This window comes from Paramisgurnus dabryanus, chromosome 5, assembly GCF_030506205.2.
Source record: "Paramisgurnus dabryanus chromosome 5, PD_genome_1.1, whole genome shotgun sequence".
NCBI lineage: Eukaryota > Metazoa > Chordata > Actinopteri > Cypriniformes > Cobitidae > Paramisgurnus > Paramisgurnus dabryanus.
This window is the reverse complement of record NC_133341.1, coordinates 36,434,939-36,454,945: the sequence shown is the minus strand read 5'-3', so window position 1 is coordinate 36,454,945 and position 20,007 is coordinate 36,434,939. Positions and strand designations below refer to the sequence as shown.

General features: G+C 35.0%; 1 protein-coding gene across 1 annotated transcript in view; it reads right to left on the bottom strand.

Annotated features, from left to right (window-relative positions):
• Positions 1-354: 354 nt before the first annotated feature.
• The window catches only part of scarf2 (scavenger receptor class F, member 2), a 31,650-nt gene continuing 11,997 nt past the window's right edge, over positions 355-20,007 (bottom strand). The window contains exons 8-11 of the mRNA XM_065250945.2: positions 15,155-15,269; positions 12,759-12,883; positions 1,799-1,948; positions 355-1,505 (exon numbers count right to left, since the gene is read on the bottom strand). Coding sequence (XP_065107017.1) covers positions 409-1,505; positions 1,799-1,948; positions 12,759-12,883; positions 15,155-15,269 — 1,487 coding nt within the window. The 3' untranslated portion in view covers positions 355-408. The remainder of the gene's footprint in view (positions 1,506-1,798; positions 1,949-12,758; positions 12,884-15,154; positions 15,270-20,007) is intronic.

Here is a 20,007-nt window from a genome sequence, read left to right as displayed (position 1 = left end):
AAAATCCTAAAAGCAGCTTTATCCATCCAATTCCTTAAGACAGCAAAAGTGTGCATAAGGTGACACATTTTTGACTTACTCTGTTTTAAAACCTGGTAAGCTGACTTTGGAGGTATTGGATGTATGCTGATGCAAAGCCATTTCCACAAACAAATGCAACATTTTAAGGCAGCACCACAGGATTAATCCCAGAATGCACTCGGTATAAGAAAAATCATATTTCATGTATATTTTCCTTAACAGACTTGTGTTTCCCCTCTCTCGTTACCTGTATATGAAATAAACGTTGTATTTTTTTTATTTAGAAAGCTATTTGTGATTCTCAAATCACTTAAGTAGTTCATTAAGGAAGTCAGCTGGTTTTGTATGTAACAAGGCAGCTCACAAGTTTTAAAACAGAGCTACTCTCTATTTGACTGTCTGAGGCGGCATAATGGCCGTCTTTGGAGTGTTTTTGTTTTCTGTTTCTACCGTTCCCTCCTTGCCTTTTTTCCTTGGTGGTTTTTTGATCGGTGTTTTCTTTGGTGTGACGTCGCCTTCCACTTCTACCTTGGTCCCATTTATCCCCTGTTTCTGTGGAGTTGTAGGCTCAGGGGTTGAGTCTGAAATAGGGGCCACCATCTTCTGTAGATTGCTGGAGGTGGGAAGTAACGGTTTGTTGGACCCTGTCGTTGAACGTTTGGTCTTTTGAGGCGGGGTGGGTTTCTCTTTGTTGACTTGAGGGGTTGACACACCATTGGATTTGACGCCTACAGTGAGACCCTCGTTACGATTCAGGCTCTGGGTTTTTTCTTTTAACTGAGCCGCTAGTAGAGTAGCAGCCTCCGAGTTTATGTGCGGATGCATGATCTTTGGACTTTTAGGCGGATCTTTGGCGGCGTCAGCGGTTTTCTTGTCCGAGTGGAAGTTTCCGATCTTCTTCCAGGCGTTCTGGAACGTTCCGTTGATGTGTTCGGAGGCTATGTTAGTTTTGCATTTGCTTGGAGATTTGTTTCCGTCCTTCTTACCTTCCTGATCCTTCTCACCGTTCTTGCTCGACTTCTCCTTTGACTTCTGTTTTTCCTCAACCTTTCCAGAGTTCTTCTTCTTCTCATTGTGCGTCGTCGGAGTCTGGCTTTGCTCCGTTTGGCTGTCTCCAGATGTTCTGTGAATCCAGGACACCTTGGGTTTGGTCGAAGGGTCTGGAGGACGAGGTTTCATCTTCTCTGGGGACGGTGCCTTGCCGTTCCCTTTGACCTCTGGTGCCGCATTATCCTCCTCGTCTTTGGAGTGTTTTGAAAGACGAGCGATGTGAGCATAAACGGCCCCCATGGTTGACTCTGAACCGCTGGTGGACCCCTCGCTGTCAGAGAACTTCAGCAGTGGCTGCTCGGATCCATCATTAACATATGGCTTTGTTGTCTCTTTGAGAGATGTGTACTCTCCAGCATCTTCTTCATTAGGCGTTGATGATATTTCTTGAGTAACACTAGAACCTCTTTTCTCATAACTCTCATTCATAGATTCTGGAAGGGTAAGAGAGAAAATTTAGTTTATCTAAATCTTAAACCCATTTTTCCTCCAGTACCACAATTTGAATAAAAAGCCCTGAGTCACATCCTGCGAGACTATCATCTGCTGACTTTGTGTTTTTTTTTGCATTCATTGTTTGTATTATCTGGATACATGTGACATACTCGCCCAAAGTGCCGGCGTTTAGCACAGAACTGAAAACTATTAAGAGACCTCTTAATTCCCAGATTACTTCTCCCTGTTGGACAAACAGATGGCTTATCTACTGTAGTTCCCACTCTCTTACCGTTGGGTGGGAGGGAGTAATGATGGTCGTCTTCACTCGTCTCACATGAAGAGAAGGACTCCTGCGACGACCACGACGGAGAAGGTTGGTCCACAATGGAAGGTGGTTCGATAATACTGTTGAAGGTGTTTTCTGGATCATGGTGGGTTACTAAGGGTTCATATGAAGAGAAAACAAACAGAAAGGTCAGGTCACATGATTAGAAGACATGTCCCTGAGTTTCACAATGAACAAAAACTCTTTGAAAGCATGTGTGAAGATTTTAGGTTCTCCAGTGTGCACTGGTGACAGACAAGGGCATGCAGTCTGCACAACAAGCGTGGATAATCGGTCTGAAAGCCAACATTGACTGCAAACCCTAAACTTCAAAGCAAACCAGTGCTATTTTTGAGCTGAAGAGTAAAGCATTTACTGCGATGAATTGGGTTAAAGATTCACTCAAAAAGTAATACTAGTTCACTCAATAACACACAAGGGCATTTTTTTACTTTTACTTAACTGTAAGGTTGCCCTAAAACCATCATACTTACTGTATTTTCTTCCCCAGAAGATAACCTCTCTCTCTAAAGGGCACCTATTATGCAAAATCCATTTTACAAGGTGTTTGGACATAAATGTGTGTTGGCACAACCACCCTACAGTCAAAAAAATCCACTCACTTCTTTTGTAATCCCCCTTAAACCAAAGCAGTGTCATTAGACATGCTGTTTTTTTGATTATCTTGTTAATGTGATGTCACACTGATAAAGCCCCGCCCACTGCCACTGAATGCCAGTTCCAAAGTTTCCTCCCTTAGTGAGTTGTATGCTGTCCGTCATATCTCAATAGTGAGATACTATTGTCTCAGTGTGTGCACAGATCTATTTTAACAAAAAGCATTCACTGTCACATTTGGCAAGGGAGTGAGGAGCAGTAGCTTATTTGCATTTAAAGGTACAGATACGAAAATGGCACATTTTGCTCCCACCCAAATAAGGGCATTTTGGACATGGTATAATAAATGATCTGTGGGTTATTTTGAGCTTAAACTTCACAGACGCATTTTGGGCACACTTGAGACTTACGTTACATCTTGTAAAAATGGACATAAAACGTGCCCTTTAAATTGCCATTTGGTTGGAGCTCATTTACTTAAACAGCTTTTTAGGAACCAAACATCCTATGCAACATTAAAAAGTGTACAGAAAGCAGTTCCTTCTGAAAGTTTTATGTGGTCATGCAGACCTAGAAAAAGTGGTTAGCTAGAGATTCCTGTGGTTTGGAAGGCAACGGAGTAGACGCTAACCACACGTGACCTGGTTTTGCCTCTTTGACACCACTACTATTCGGCCATATAAACACAAACTTTTGTCATAAAAGTTTAGGGACACTCCACTTTTTTTGAGAACAGGCTCATTTTGCAGCTCCCCTAGAGATAAACACTTAATTTTTTATTGTTTTTGAATCCATTCAGCTGATCTCCGGTTCTGTCTGTATCACTTTTAGCATAGCTTAGCATGATCCATTGAATCTGATTAGACCATTAGCATCGTGCTTAAAAATAACCAAAGAGTTTTTATATTTTTCCTATTTAAAACTTGACTCTTCTGTAGTTACATCGTGTACTAAGACCGACTGAAAATTAAAAGTTGCGATTTTCTAGGCCGATATGGCTAGGAACTATACTCTCATTCTGGAGTAATAATCAAATGTAACATGGCTTCAGCAGGCGATATTACGCACTGCCCGAAAATAGTCCCCTGCTACTGAAAGTAACCAAAGGGACTATTTTCAGGCATTGCATGATATCATTGCGCCTGCTGCAGCCATGTTACGACAGCAAAGTCCTTGATTATTACGCCAGAATGAGAGTATAGTTCCTGGTCATATCTGCCTAGAAAATCACAACTTTTAATTTTCCGTCGGTCTTAGTACACAATGTAACTACAAAAGAGTCAAGTTTTAAATCGGAAAAATATCAGGAAAACTCTTTGGTCATTTTTTAGCACGATGCTAATGGTCTAATCAGATTCAATGAATTTTTCTAAGCTACGCTAAAAGTGCTATCGCCAGACCCGGAGATCAGCTGAATGGATTCCAAAACTGCAAAAATCAAATGTTTAACACTAGGGGAGCTGGAAAATGAGCATATTTTCCAAAAAAAGTGTAGTGTCCCTTTAAGGCCGGCATAGAATCAAAACGGACCATACTGACACAATCAACCAAAACTGATCAAATACTTTCTATATGCAAGATACTGGTGTTGTTGTGGCATGATATATCAACACTTTTATAATCCTTGTTCAAAATTACCCGAAATGTTTCTTTAGCCTATCCTAGCTAAGATGTATACAGTGAAAGATATCATGCACTTAAAGACCTACGAGCTGTTTCCTTTGGTTTCTACACTCACAAAGTGAAAAACACTCCAAGAATAGATCTTTTGTGTTTAGTTTTACCATATGTGCTTTCAGCTAACATGCTTTTTGCTGTCTTTCTAAACCATACAAAGTTTCTGCATTCTTTTCTCTTACATTCTCTCCGGGTGAAAAAAACATTTGAAATTCTAAACATTTCTGTAGCACATACCACTGTAGACCACAGAGAAATAAAAGTGCATTTTTGGAGAATCGCCTTTAAAGTGACAATTTAAATTCCAATCTTTTTACTTGTTATACTTTGAAATGCTATCTTTGTGTTTGTTGCTATTCACATGACCATCATAGGCATTCATGGGACCCCTGTGGGACCAGCAAACCATAAAATGCATGACATGCATGTTGGAGATGCATTCAAACAGATGCAACGGTTTTATAGGATTCACTGACATCGGACAACTGCCGTTTCGGACGGAGACAGACAGACTCGGACTGATCTGACTGCCCACCCTTCACCATATAGACCTTGAACAAAAGTGCATTAATGGTTCATCCCAGCTGCACTACAAGTCCTCACAGCTTTGAAAAAAACTTTGCTGTTAGTATAGGCAGCAGGTGGCCTGTCTCTCTGTCGCCTGTCTAGAAACATGTTTATAAATATTTTAGACAAAGAAAAAAAAAAACTACACCAAGAGCCGAAGAACAAGACGCATTTTACTGCTTAAAGTGAAAGAAATAGGAATCACAACCATTTTCAAGTGTTTTGCATTTTGGCATTTAAGCACATTTCCCACCAAAAATGTAATAATGTAACGTCAGGATGTTTTTTTTATTTACATTACAGTTGCTATAATACAACAAATACTACAATAACATAAAAATTTAATTTAAGTTATCAATGGGACTGTATTTGTTACCATTACAATGTTGATTGTAAGAGATTTTTTATACAGTATGATGAAAATAAGTTTTTGCCATTTTAAGCAAAATATAATTTCTTAATACTCAATACATTATAAGGGTCAATTAAAAAACAAGCACCCCTAAACTTATTTTTGAAAAATTCATATAATGCATACAGTATTCAGGAACAATGTGTTAAAAAGTTTTGTTTATTGAACAACATTTCAGTACATTTTGAAGATTTTACCACAATATTTTTGATAGCCCAATTTTAAAAAAAGTCAGGGGGTAAAACCAATCAATGGGTCTTATTTACTAATAATTGCGTACATTTTTCGTATTTATACGCACACTTGCACGTGCACAAGGTTGGTAATTTGCATAAAACACGCCTAAACCAGCTCCATATAAGGGCTTTTCGTAGCGCAGGTTCACAGAAAATTTTAGAGCAGTTTGCCATAGAAGCAAAAGTGCTTGAAAAAAATCCATGATGATATTTATTATTGGTAAAATTCTGTTTAGCTTTGCATTTTTTATTTTGGAGGTTTTGCTGTCGCTGGAGGAAGCCACATTTAGAGACGTAATGGATGCGTTAACAAATATGACATTTAATTTTTGATAACGCATTTGTATCTAAAATAAAACAGACAGGAGATAAAGTGATTGACGTTTGGACTTCTCATTACATTTACATGACGTTTACATTAGGCATTAAGCAGACGCGTTTATATAGAGATTTAAAAAGTGAGGAAGGAAAGCATGAAGATTTGTCATTACGTGCATCTTCTTTATATGTGTAGAAAATATTATGTATATAATAATTATAATAATAATATAGATCATGTATAATAATATATTATACAGAAAATATAATAATATAAAATATAATTATGTAAATTTTATATATCAACATTATTATAATCATTATAATTATAGCCTAGTATTTGATTATAGCGTACATGATTATTGCGTACTAGTGGTTTTAGGTTTTCTTTTTTTTTTGCGTACATTAAGAAGAAATTTCTGTTGAATCACAATTTGTTCGTGAAAACATCTGTATCTCACCCACAAATTTGTGCGTATGCATGCTTAATGAAAGAGACCCATTGTCTGTTTGCCAGATATGGTTAAATGCGATCTCTTTGTCATGCTAATTGTTTGTTTAAAAATTATAATCCTTAAAATAGTTTGGAAGTGTAAAACAACTTTACAGTACCATAAAACTTACATTTGAGAACTATAAACTTAGAAACAATAATTTAAAAAGTATAGTAACAACAATTATAAACAACCTAAGCTACAAAACTAAATGTATTTTCTAACTTATTAAAATTATTTAGCTTAATGTTTTCTTATTTCTTAGGGGCATTCATAGCAGTTGCACCACCTGACTTCTCAGATGAATTTACATTTAACAGACTTTTACTTGGATGCTGCCTGGTATAAGCTTTTTTGCTTGTTATATCAAATTCTTTTTTAGTTTTACATTGGTTGTACTACCATAACATTTGAGAACATCCAAATTGTTGGACAAAAGTTTTTCAATTACCCTAACATCCCAAAAACTACTGATATGTGTGAACTTTGTTTATTGAAAAGTGTTGAGCATAAAATAATGCAAAAGTAGAATTTTATTAATTTAAACAGTTTTCGTAAAATGCTCACACTGCAAAAAAATATTTTCTAGAAAAAAATTCTTACTTTTTTATATTGTTTTCAGTAAAAATATCTAAAAATTCTTAAAGTAAGAAATATTGTCTTGAAGAGCAAAAGGACCCAAGAAAATAAGTCTAGTTTTTAGACCAAAAATATCAAATTTAAGTGATTTTGTGCATAAAACAAGCAAAAAAATCTGCCAATGGAGTAAGCAAAAAAATCTTGAACATTTTAACAATTCAAGAAAATTCAAGAAAAATTTGCTTACCCCATTGGCAGATTTTATTTGCTTGTTTTATGCACAAAATCACTTCAATTTGATATTTTTGGCCTAAAAACTAGACTTATTTTCTTGGGTCATTTTGAGATATTTTTACTGAAAACAAGACAAAAAAACTAAGTAAGAAACTTTTTTCCAGTGTAGACAGTTGCCCCGTTTGTCATTTTACATGAATGAGTATTAAGTATTTACTATAAAAAAAAAAATGCTGAAAATGTATTTAAACTCAATAGGTTTTATAAATAAAGTGACACATGTCATACACTGTAAATGTACCAAGTACTTTTATAGTACATAATGTTCTAGAAATTTCATGTCATTGTCCCATAATAGCTTAAACTTAAAAAATGACTGTACTTTTTCCCTACACATCTAATTTAAACTATAAGCAGAAACAAAATGTGGAAAAAAAAGTCAGGAGGAGATAAAAGCGGGGTAAACATCTGCATTATTCTTTCACCCTTTTCTTATTCTAAATCTATCATTACCAGCTGTAGCAGGGTTAAAAAGAGCTCTGAAATACCCAGAGGTATATTTGTTCACTTCCTGTCTAAAGACCCCCCGCCCCTCGGTCTCCTATGAGGGTAGAGTTACAAAAAAGTAGGCAAAGAAAGGGAAAAAATAGCAGACCTCATTGCTGCGGTCACCCAATGAGGACAGCAGAACCGCTGATTCGCAACAGGAAGAGGAGAATGACGAAAAAGTACAAATGAGATTTTCATCCTCCCATAAAAGAGTTTGAGGGGGTGGAGAATACCGGAGAAGGAAGGAGAACCTGGTAGACGTTACATCTGCATTTGCTTTCAGTTCTTCTTCTCACGTTCTAACGCAAAGCCTGGTTGTTTACCTCTCTAGAGAGTGACTGTAAAAACATCCTTTCTCTGTTGTTTCTGACCATGTTTTAAGTCACAGTACTTGCCAAAATAATGACAAGATTTCTCACTCAATGTCATCCTAAAATTTCAAAAAGAAAGAGTTGGTTTGTATCTGAAAAAGTGCTATCTTTGTATGAACACATGTTTGGTCTTTGTTGTCTCTCCAGGGTTTGACAGCCTGAGGAGGTTTATTGTAACAAGCCACAGGGCATACTTGACCCTAACCAACAGTGCCATCATTGTTTCAAGAGGATTTTTTATACCCAGACCCTATGGGAACAACTCCTTAACTTATGTAATGTGTTAAATACGTCTCTTTTAGAGAGCAACATGGCTTGGGGCTTTCTCTTGTTGGCTTATCGCTCTCTCTAAATAGTCTTCATCCCTGACCTATCGCCCACACAATGGGCCATTGTTTGTTTTAATTTAAAAGTTGTGCCCTCCGTATACTTCTTTGAAGAATCTAGCTTTGATACTTTTTTAAACTAAACTCTTACCTACACTACAAAAATGGCTTTCTTACTTAGTATTTTGTCTTGTTTTAAGTACAACTATCTAAAAATTCTTGAATCAAGATACATTTTCTTGATGAGCAAAATGACCTAAGAAAATAAGTCAAGTTTTTAGACAAAGAATATCAAATTTAAGTAAATTTGTGCATAAAACAAGCAAAAAAGTCTGCCAATCAGCCCAGGTTAAGAAATTAAATCTGAACTTTTTTCCTAAAAACTTTTATGAAAAGTTTTTTACCCCATTGGCAGATTTTTCGCTTGTTTTAACTTTTTCCCCAGCATTGACAAGTTATCTTGTCAATTTAGGGCCTGTTTACACTCAGAACCCTCGAGGGTGAAAATGTAAAAATATTTTATTGGATGTGCCTTTGTTTACACAGTGACGGCGGTTTTGGGGCTTAAAAACGCAAAAAAGTGAAACCAACCTCCAGAGTGGAAATCTTAAAAACGCTCTACCGTCGCGTTCCCGTCTAAAGGGTAAAAACGCAAAAAAAAAAAAACAAGGGACGTCACAGGCATACGCCAGTTCAAGAAAATAACAACAAACATGTCGGATAATTCCCATACGTTGGACCTTCAAGTTGCCAAAGCAGCTCTGATAAATATACAAGAGTCTTTCCAGCAGTTGTACGAAATATTCACAGCTAGTATTACTGATCAAGGCGCATTTATTACCTCCATCAAATTGTTGATGCGCCAATTCGTCAGCGGCAAACCAGACGGCTTCGGACGAGACCTGGCAGAACAAGGAAGAGGGTTGTACGCAGGCGCGCGGACTTGGTGGTATTGTGTGTCACATCGAAAATCACACATTTTTGCGTCACCGTATGCACGCAGATTTCCTCCTCAATACGCTCGTATAAACGCGGAATAAAAAGTGATAACGCAACGCCACTTTTGCATTTTCTTTTCAGATCGTTTCCATGTAAACGTAGCCTTAGGATGTTTTCGCATCTCTAGTTGCAAAAGCAAAATATTATACATTGTAGCTTTTTAAGCAGTTTTGGTTCATTTCCACACCACACTGATCGCTCTGGTCCGCACCAGTTGAAACGAACCAAAATTCAGTCATGTGATAACATCCAAATCACTCATTGGCCACATGTATTTGAACATATTCCCTAAACTGCTTCTGATTGGTCAGAATCAACATGCGCCAAAACCCAACGGAACCCCGGAAGTAAACAAAAAAGAGGATAATACAGCAGACACCATGGACAGACGACTGCGCGCTATAATTATGTCGGTGGTTGTTATACATAGTTTGCATACAGCACTCTAGACAAACTGTTCATTTTCAGAATGAAGCGCGGATGCGGCTTGAAAACAACATTTTAATGCACTACAAATGGTGAAGCAGATTTTGGCGGAGTACTCACAGAGTTAATGCCCATGATTGACAAGCACACATACCCCGCGCTTGAGCGCGTTTGTGAGTGACCAGTACTGTCATTGACAACAAGTACACATACATAGCCTCGCGCGTTTGTGAGCAGCATTGATAAGTACATAAACCCTGCGTGTGCTGTTTGCTGTGATTGTTTTTAATGATAAGAGCATGAACCGTTTGATATTTGAGATGAAATAAAACTTACCACTGAGTTTTACCGCAGATCTTACTTGTCTCTGTCGTCTATGTGACACGACAGTCAGCACAGCACATCCATCATTTTAAATCCGTTTACAAGACGAATGCTCTTGTTATGTTTAATATAAAGTTTACATTGCGTTGTAAAAATGATGAAATTATCTTCATACGTGCTTAATTCATAATGAGAACGTTTACACAAGCTTTTTTATTCTGCTATAATATATATTAACAATTATATATGTCATTGTATATAGGCTACAAACTATAATTCTATCTTGACGTGTACATTATCTGGTTCATGTTGGTCCAGTTTAATTCAGAGGACTTATTGGTTTGGTGTATTCATTTTAATTGTAAGCCTTTAAAAAGTAATTATTTTAGATGCAATTTTGTAATATTTAATAGCTTAAATTCTCAAATTTCTTCTAAAAACATTTAAAATCATCCCACAGAATTCCGCAGATTTTTCAAATTATTCTAAAACGAAAATACCCTTTCAGTGTACAGTGTTAGATTTGTGGCTCATTTTCTTTTAGGAAAAATAAATATTACTGTCAAATGTCTTTCAGATAATAAAAATACCCTAGTTCACTGTATGAATTTGTTCATGTTTTATACAGGAATAAGTCTGAAGCACACCATAAAACCGTTATATCCATTCATACAGGACTAGTAGTATGTATAGCTGTATATTTTACAGATACACACCCAGGTATCGGATCGGTACTCGGTATCGGCCGATACCCTGAGCCCAGGTATCGGAATCGGTATCGGGAAGAGAAAAATGGTATCGGAACATCTCTACTAATTTTAAACGCTGTGTATGTTTAGATAATCTTTCTGAATCTGATTTCTAACAAAATTCCTTCACAAAAATGCAATTATTTTAGCTTTTTGCAAAAAAAAATTAAGCAGAGAAAAAATATAGATAGGATGAAAAGTTTTTTCTCGTTTTGTTTGTTTGTTTGTTTGTTGAGTGTTTGAAAGCAGGGTCTGGTTCTTTCATTTTTAGAAGAACATTTTCCTGGAAGGCATTTTGTGAAAATAATTATTCATTGGATTAACTCAATAAAATTGTGGGGCAGGATTTCCATCCAATATGAATGTGTACCTCTAACTCATAAAAAACTGCTTTACACAAATAAATATATCGAGTTAGTACAACTTAATTTAAAGTAAATGACAATACTCGATTCGTTGCCTCAACTCAATTTAGTGTAGTCTGAATAACTTGATTTAGCGTAGTTTGAATAACTCAAGTCTGTTATTTTATATAAAAGTTTTTATATAATACTAATTTGCATAAGCACTTGTTAGCATGCTAATAATAATAACATATGATACTTTGGATGAGCATGTGAGAAGACACTGATCTCCAAACAGGCATTAACACAGTTAGTGCTTATTGAGAGAAATACGTCACATCCACAACCTAACCACAAGCGCCACTCTTCTGCACGATGGTAACCAAACAATTCGTAAAAATATAACACAAACACTTCTAAATTAATAAGATAAACGGACATTAAACACTATTAAGTCTTTCTCTTTACCTAAAAATGCATAAAATAACACTTTAATAAAAAAATACTCTCCAAAAGCAGTTGCATGCAAAGCATGCTGGGAAATTATTTTTCCAGAACCCAAACTCAAACTAATTGTGTTAACGCAATTAAAAAGAAATCAATAAATTATAGTACATATTCATATTGTGTTAGACTAATAAAAAATATATACTTATTGCTCTTAATGAGGTATTTTAAATGAATTAAACACAATTTTAATGTGTCATTTCTAAGAAGGGCTTGAATCATTTTTTTGAGTGTGGCGGGCAACTTTTCAAAAAAAAAAAAAAAAAAGTGGCTGGAAATGAGTTAACTCATTAAATTCACTTAAATTTGATATTTTTTGTCTAGAAACTAGACTTATTTTCTTAGGAAAAAACAAGATGAAAATACTAAGTAAGAAATTCATTTTTTGAATTTGGAAAAGTAAAATATGTTTTCAAACTTTATATAAAATTATCTTAAGATAGACTGTTTGCCAAGACGGACCTTAACACAAGATTTCAATCCTGGCCAAATTTGCCTCTGATTAGGGATCAGTCAACTGTCGGTTTTAGTTTAATTCAGGTTTATTTATATAGTACTTATCCAAATCCAAATTGAAAAATAGCAGCTTTAATGAAGTTTTCATCAAAAATAAGGAAACAAGGGGATGAATAAAATGAATAAGAGAAAGAATGTTTGGATTCAGATAATAAAGACTTTAAAGACTTACAGCGAGCCAAAAGAAAGAAAAATTGTACAAACAGCATTCCGTTCAAATCCTTAACATCCCATTTGTCTTTGTGGCCACTGGACTTTAAGCATCATTTAGAGATTATGTTTGTCATTTTTGCACCACAAGTGTTTTCTTAATCTTAAAAGAGTTTAAAAGAAACAGACACTATTGCTGACCATTCAGCAAAAGATGTCCTTTTATTCACCTACAGTATGCACATTAAAATGGGCTACCACCAACACATAAAAAATACACAGTGAGCGCACAGCTGACTAAAGGTCACAAGAGTGACCTGTTTAGGCTAAACAAGATTTTTCGAAGATTGGCTATAAGCACAGCCAGTAGGAAACAAGACATTCAGTTAAACCACTTAAGACACTCTGGCAGGCAGACACAAACATATTTATATATAAACTAACTGCATTAAACAGCTGTTCAATGGCCAAACCCATATGCAGACCAAAACCATATGGAACTTTAGATGAGAGAAAAAATAGACATACCAACAACTTTGGGTAGTTTTTGTCTCCTGAGAGGGATTCTGGGAAGTTTGGTGCTGATTCGGCTAAATCCGCCACAAAGGATTATCTTGGCTTTCTTGCTATTAGTAGAGTTTTCTTGGTCAGAGCTGAAAGAAGAAGTTCAATGTTAAACCATTTTACATATCGGACAATTGTGGATTTGTGTTGGTGCATTGTTTTCAAATACTTAATGTCTTTATCTCTAAGTTAAATAATGTTAAAAAGAGCAACAAATACAGATTTGGGAGAAATGGAGGGATATGTTGTGGACTTCACAGCCAAGCTGAGATAATCTAAACTCAGTTAGTCTTACGTTATGTCATTTTCCTTCAACTTAGAAAAGGTGGACAGTTTAAGAAAACTGCTGACTGAGAATACTGAGAGTCTTGAATCATTTAGAGAACAGATAAGCTCTACACTTTAACTAACCATGAACGATTCTGTTGATAAGTTTCATTATAAAATGAGATCTGCCATGGACTTGAACATGATTTTAAAGTTGATGGTTGAGATGGGTGGCGCCGAGGTCTTTAAAAAGATATATTTATCATAAAAAATGGTAATAATCCCTAACATATCTGTACTTGAAATACTTTTAAACATTTTATTTAGTTAAGGAATTCACATTGAAACAGATATCCTAAACCAGGGGTGCCCAAACTTGGTCCTGGAGGGACGGTGTCCTGCAGAGTTTACACCGACCCTACAAGACCGAATTTGGGCAGCCCTGTCTTAAACAATTGTACCCTTAACTCCATCCACTGTCTGCATCAGACAAAAGTTGATCTGTTACACATTTAACTTTTCCCCCGCCATTGACGAGTTATCTCGTCAATTAAGAGAAAACGCTTCCCTGACAATGAAGAGTTTTTAGGGCAATCCATATTTCCACTATTATCCACTAGGTGGCGCTCTTACACAACTTGTAAAACACTAAAGCATCCACTGATCTAAAAACAGTAAAACCTTTGTCTATGTTTTGATCATCGCCCAGAATCTGATCTTTAACAAAAGTCCTTTACAAAAATGCAAATATGTTAGCTTTTTTCTCAAAATTTGGTATTTTTGAAGAAACCTACCCATATTTGAGAGGTGATAAAACGAGAACAAATTAAGATAAGATGAAACATTTGGTTTAGTTCCAATACACAATAAATGGATTTTTTTTTATTAGTAACCACCAAAATCAGTATTGTATCTGGTCAGTATTAAAAAGTAAATTCTTAATTTTACCCAAAATCAGATATCCGGCGTGTTATTTTGTTATATTTTCTCCTTTTTTTCCAAACCACGACAAATGCCAGCTCCTTCTCTGCAGAATGCAATAAATCCACTTAACCAATCACAGCATTGCAGTAAACAATGGCGTGGCATTGGATACACAAGGAATCCTAGTTTCCTCATCTACTTTATGATCAACAAACAAACAAAAACAAAATAATACTTTTGATGGCATTGATAAACCTGTGGTGGTTTTCTGTGGCTGAGAAGAAACGTAAGCCATCAAAAACGAATCATTTTACATGAGAGGAACAGAAAAATGCGGGCTGTTGCTTGTTCTCACCCGACAGCATCAAGCTTCTGTCATGCTAACGCATTGACGCCAGGGGATCTTATGAAAAACTTTACATTATTTTACGCAAAGTCAACGAAACTCAAGCAGGACCAAAACATTTTACGGCTGATCGCTGTCAAAAAAGTTCAGCGACGACATCCCAACAATGACAGCAGCAATGACAGAGTTCTTAATATGACAAAGTAAATGTTTTCATTAATGCCATTAATGTTTATTTTTCAAAATCAGTGTTACACTGCAAAAAATATTTTCAAGAAAAAAAATCTTAGTATTTTTGTCTTGTTTTCAGTAAAAATATCTAAAAATTCTTTAATTAAGATGGTTTTTCTTGATTAGCAAAATGAGTCTAGAATTTTTTTCTTGAAAATTATTTTTGCAGTGTGTTTATATATTGATTTAATACATTTATAGCATTTTGAAAAAAAAACTTTTTTATTTTTACATTTATTGCTTTTGATGGAAAAATAATCAGATGCTTTGTGAAAGTCTGTAACAGAAAATAGTGGTTTTCATCTTGTCACTTTTTTGGTTAAGCAAACACGTTTTTACCGAAATTACTCAAAATGGATTTATTGTGTTTTGGAACCAAACTCTTCATTTTCTGTCAGTTCTTTCATTTGATATATTGTATGTTTATATGTTCAAAGAAGATTTTTTTTGGAAGCATCAAACTTTTGTGAAAATCATAAAAATAATTGCCGCTGGCTTGAAACTTTAAAAAATGGTGGGAAAGAGTTAAAGAGTTATATTTTAATATAAAGAAACATTTAACCTTTAATTCAAAAGGATGTTTCGGACTTACTTGTGGTTGTTTTTGTTGCTACAGAGGAAACAGCAACACAGCAGAGAGAGAAGGACGATGAAGAGGAATGTCACCAGCGTTCCTGCGGCGATAACTCCCATTCGCTGATTAGGATCTAAAAAAGAGACAGATTTCAAAAACATGAACAATTTCAAATTGAAAAAGCTTTACAGCATGAATAAAGGTTGACAGTAGAACAAGACGCAATTCAGATATACAAAGCAACAAGTATCAGCAACCAGCCTGAAATTCATACAAAGCAAGTCGTACAAAAGCATAAAAAACAAACAATAACGAACCCCCACCGCTAAATTCAGGGTTCCCACACCTCAGTTAACTTCAAATTCAAGGACCTTTCAAGGACTTTCCAGGTCCAATACCCTCAAATTCAAGGACTAAATGTGGGGACACATTTCAAGTGAAAGCATGGTTACATTGTGTTACCTTTTAAGATACATTATTACAGTTCCCTTTAGGGAACTCGCGCTGCATCACTGCTGTGACACTTTGGGGACGCCTCCAGGGGTAAGTGCGTGTGAATGTGTATATCAAATTCAACCAATAGTGAGGCTTAACGACAAAGACAGGGTGACACGGGAGCCAGAAAGTATATCGCTATCTGAAATATTGCCGAAGACGGCGTTACAGGGATGCAGGAAGTATGGCAAGGGAGACGCAGCGTCTCGTTCCCTTCTCAGGAAACAACAGTTACATATGTAACCCGAGATGTTTTTCAGGTGTCAAACACAACTATGCAAAAAATCATTTTAGTATGAATCAACATGGTTCCTGTGGGAACTCTGTAAATCTATCTCTGACCCCAACGTCGAAGGGGAAAAAGCAAATCGCACAAAAATTTATGAACATGGTCATAATTAGCCACCTCATAAAATACGAAAGAATTGCCGTAAGATAGTGTTGGTAACCAAGTAGTACTTTAGAGAAAATATATATAAATATTTTAAAATATAACATATTCAAGCGATTTCACATGTTCTGTTATCTTTGCTTAAAGAGCTGGCACAAACTCTTACAGAATAATATTAAATAAATTGAGATTGGCAGTTGTTTCCTCTACAGAACAAGAAGTCAGCCAATGGTGTCTTTACATCTGTTGCCAGCAGGAATTATTACGGGAACATATTGTGTGTAATAGCCCAGATCAGCCTGGGAACTGAAATGGCCATTCACAAGAGCTCATCACATGCATAGTTAGAGACACAGCTCAATATGGAGGACACCAAACAGTGCTACACAGTGTATCACACTAGTACAGACAATTGTTAATTCAATACATATGTAACTTATATATTAAACATTAAAAATTATACAACAGCACCTTGGGATGTGGATCGTATCGTATTCTCAATTTAGAAACACCTTGTAGTGCCATATCTTAAAATATATCAGTGCCATTGTTTGGTTTCAAGATGCACACCAGTATTGTTTTTTATAAGGTTTGTTTGTAAAAACTACTTAAGTGTCCTAATATAACTAAGGCGTAGTCCTTGACTAATCTAAACCCTGTCTGGGAAACCGCCCCATTATGAGATTTCTTTTGAGATATAATAGCATACTTTAAATATGAGAGCTCATAGGAAAAATGAAATAAAAATAAATAAATTACAGTATAAAAACAATTAAAGCATAAGAACCAATGACAACCTTTGTGATTTATGATAGGAAAGAGCCGCTCTTGGGTCAGGTGTAGCGTGGGGTGTGAGACATCCATGCATATCCTGAAAGCTCAGCTGTCTAAAGGAAGGTCTGCCACTGTGACATCATTACTGCTTTCATTCAGATCCTGTACTGACCCACACCTTTCCTCACTGCCGTTTCTCTCGCTCTCATCCTGCAGTATTCCTCTCAGCTGTGTGAAATAACTAGGCAGGCAGGAAACGAGCCAAAAAAACACAGCCGTAAAAGTAAGACACTTGTCTGGAAAGCCCATCAGGGCGGCTATGCGGAACTGCTGCTGTCTACAGTACAGCAATGACCTACATACACTCTAAAAAAACAAACGGTGCTATATAGCACCAAAACAATTGCTTTGGATCGTAACGATAGAAGAACCATTTTGGTGCCATATAGCACCGGTGAAGAACCAGTGAAGCACCAGTGAAGAACCAGTGAAGCACCAGTGTAGAACCATATAGGGGCCATATAGCACCACATATGGTTCTACATAGCACTATATGGTTCTTCACTGGTGCTTCACTGGTGCTTCACTGGTTCTTCACTGGTGCTATATGGCACTAAAAATGGTTCTTCTATCGTTACGATCCAAAGCAACTGTTTTGGTGCTATATAGCACCGTTTGTTTTTTAGAGTGTAGTAAAGACTACGCACACAAACCTCTACAAGGGCATGTTATTGACAGCAAAACTCCATTTTAAAATCCAAAGCCATAATATTAAAAAATAAGCCGAATGAAAGTTAACAGTTCATTATAAATACACGACTACAATGGCCGGCAGGAATTTCAGTGACTAATAGCTTACATTACGTTACAAAGCTATCGTGTGATCTGGAATTCACTGGTAAATCATTTATTCATGCTAATATTATGTAACTCTCAAATCAATTACGGTGTCTGCGCTGCATTTTGAACATTGTGAAAATCAGACACATACAGTAAAAACAATGTATGATGTTGATGTTGGCAGGGTACCATATGTGATTTAAGAGCTGTATAATGTCTTATAATGGCTACATGGGCTGGACTTCTGCGCAACTTTCTGCAGAAATTACAGAATGCAATGAAACCAAATGTGCTGTGTTCCTTATCATAAACACTGGGATGTGAAAATAAGGGAAATTTTCCAACCTCAACATTACTTAATATTTATATTAGAATGGGATGACAGCAGGATAAAAAGCGTGAGAATCGGGTTTACAGGTCTGTTCCTGATCTACTCACAAACACTTTTGACCTGTATAAAACATGTTTACACTGCAAAAAATGATTTTCAAGAAAAACAATTCTTAGTATTTTTGTCTTGTTTTCAGTAAAAATATCAAAAAATTCTTAAATTAAGATACTTTTTCTTCATGAGCAAAACGACCCAAGAAATAGTTTTTAGACCAAAAATATTAAATTTAAGTGATTTTGTGCATAAAACAAGCAAAACAATCTGCCAATGGGGTAAGCAAAAAAATCTTGAACATTTTTCGTAAACACTAAATTCAAGAAAGATTTGCTTATCCCATTGGCAGATTTTTTACTTGTTTTATGCACAAAATCACTTAAATTTAATATTTTTGGTCTAAAAACCAGACTTATTTTCTTGGGTCGTTTTGCTCATCAAGAAAAAGCATCTTTATTTAAGAATGTTTTGATATTTTTACTGAAAACAAGACAAAAATACTAAGAACATTTTTTCTTGAAAATTATTTTTTGCAGTGTCAATATTTAAACTTACAACATCTCAGAATCAAAACTAAAACATCAAAAATCTTTCAGTTTTATCACCAGTGTTGGGGGTAACGCATGTGTTGTTCTTTTAAACATGTCAAAAATGTATTCTGCCTTGGAAGAGGAGGATGAAGCAGAAGAGCCCCATGAAGCAATTCTGAATGTGTTCTTTAATTAGTGTGATAGCAAAGTAGGTAAGGTAAAAAAAAATAAAATGTAGGCCTTTTAGTAGCAAGAGTAATAATTAAGTTATTGTAATAACTAGTATCATTATTAGAAGTAGTATAAATGTCTAGGTATATATTGCAAATTTAACAATGTTATACAAGTATTAATATTTTAGATGAATGTATATACGCTATATGTTTTAATTATTATTTGTATATATTGATTTTTTTGTTACTATATTTTGATTACATAAAAAACACAACACTTTTAAGAACTGTCATTAAATGTATTTATTTATCCATTTATGTGATTGTTATTTTTAACTTCTACACACTGAAAAAAACACCTTGTAAAATTTACTTTTAACAATTTGCATGAAAATGTACTGCTTTTTTAAGTACAACTACTAAAATCAAATAAAATCTACTTAATAATGCATGAAAAACATATTTTAAATAATTAAGTAAATGTTACTTCATTATTTTTTTTAGAAGTTAGATTTATTTTAATCGTTTAAGTAAAGTCTATTCGTTTTTTTTTTTTAAATTGGAGCATTGCTGTCCTAAAAATATTAAATTAATCGTATTTACTGTGTTATTTTCTTTAACATAGTTATATGGACTTAGTTATTTTTAGTGTTATAAATGGCATTATAACACAAAATACACTAAAAGTCAGTCATTGAATAAACTTGATTCTGAACAGAAACGCACACAAACTGGGTTTTTGACATGCATTGTCAGTACTGTGTAGAGAAATACAATATAATGTTCCGAACAGGGTTCATGTAAAGAAACACTGATCACCTAAACGGTGACTTCACAAAATTATCATTTACAACAACAATAATATAAGAGCTTAAACCTTTACATTTTATTAACAAATATTTAAGTAGTTAAATTCTTATCAGTTCTTATTCTGTGATAAAGCTTAAAAAAATAAAAATATTCAGGCTTCAGGATTCCACATGTGCAAATAAATTTGAGTAAATTTTACTTGATTTTTTTAGTTTAATGGATTTAATATTCTCAAGTTAAAATAACTAAGATTTTGATTAAAATTTACTTTATTATTTTAGAACTATGTGCAGTGACTATAAAACAGTTAAATAATACAAGAAAATATCTAATAAGACTTACTATTCCCACACAGTTCATGAATTAATTGTGTATTTATCATAATTTTACTTAGGAAAATCTAGTTCTCAATAAATGTTAATATTATTATATAGAAATTATGAGAGTTAATCTAATATATATTACTACACCAA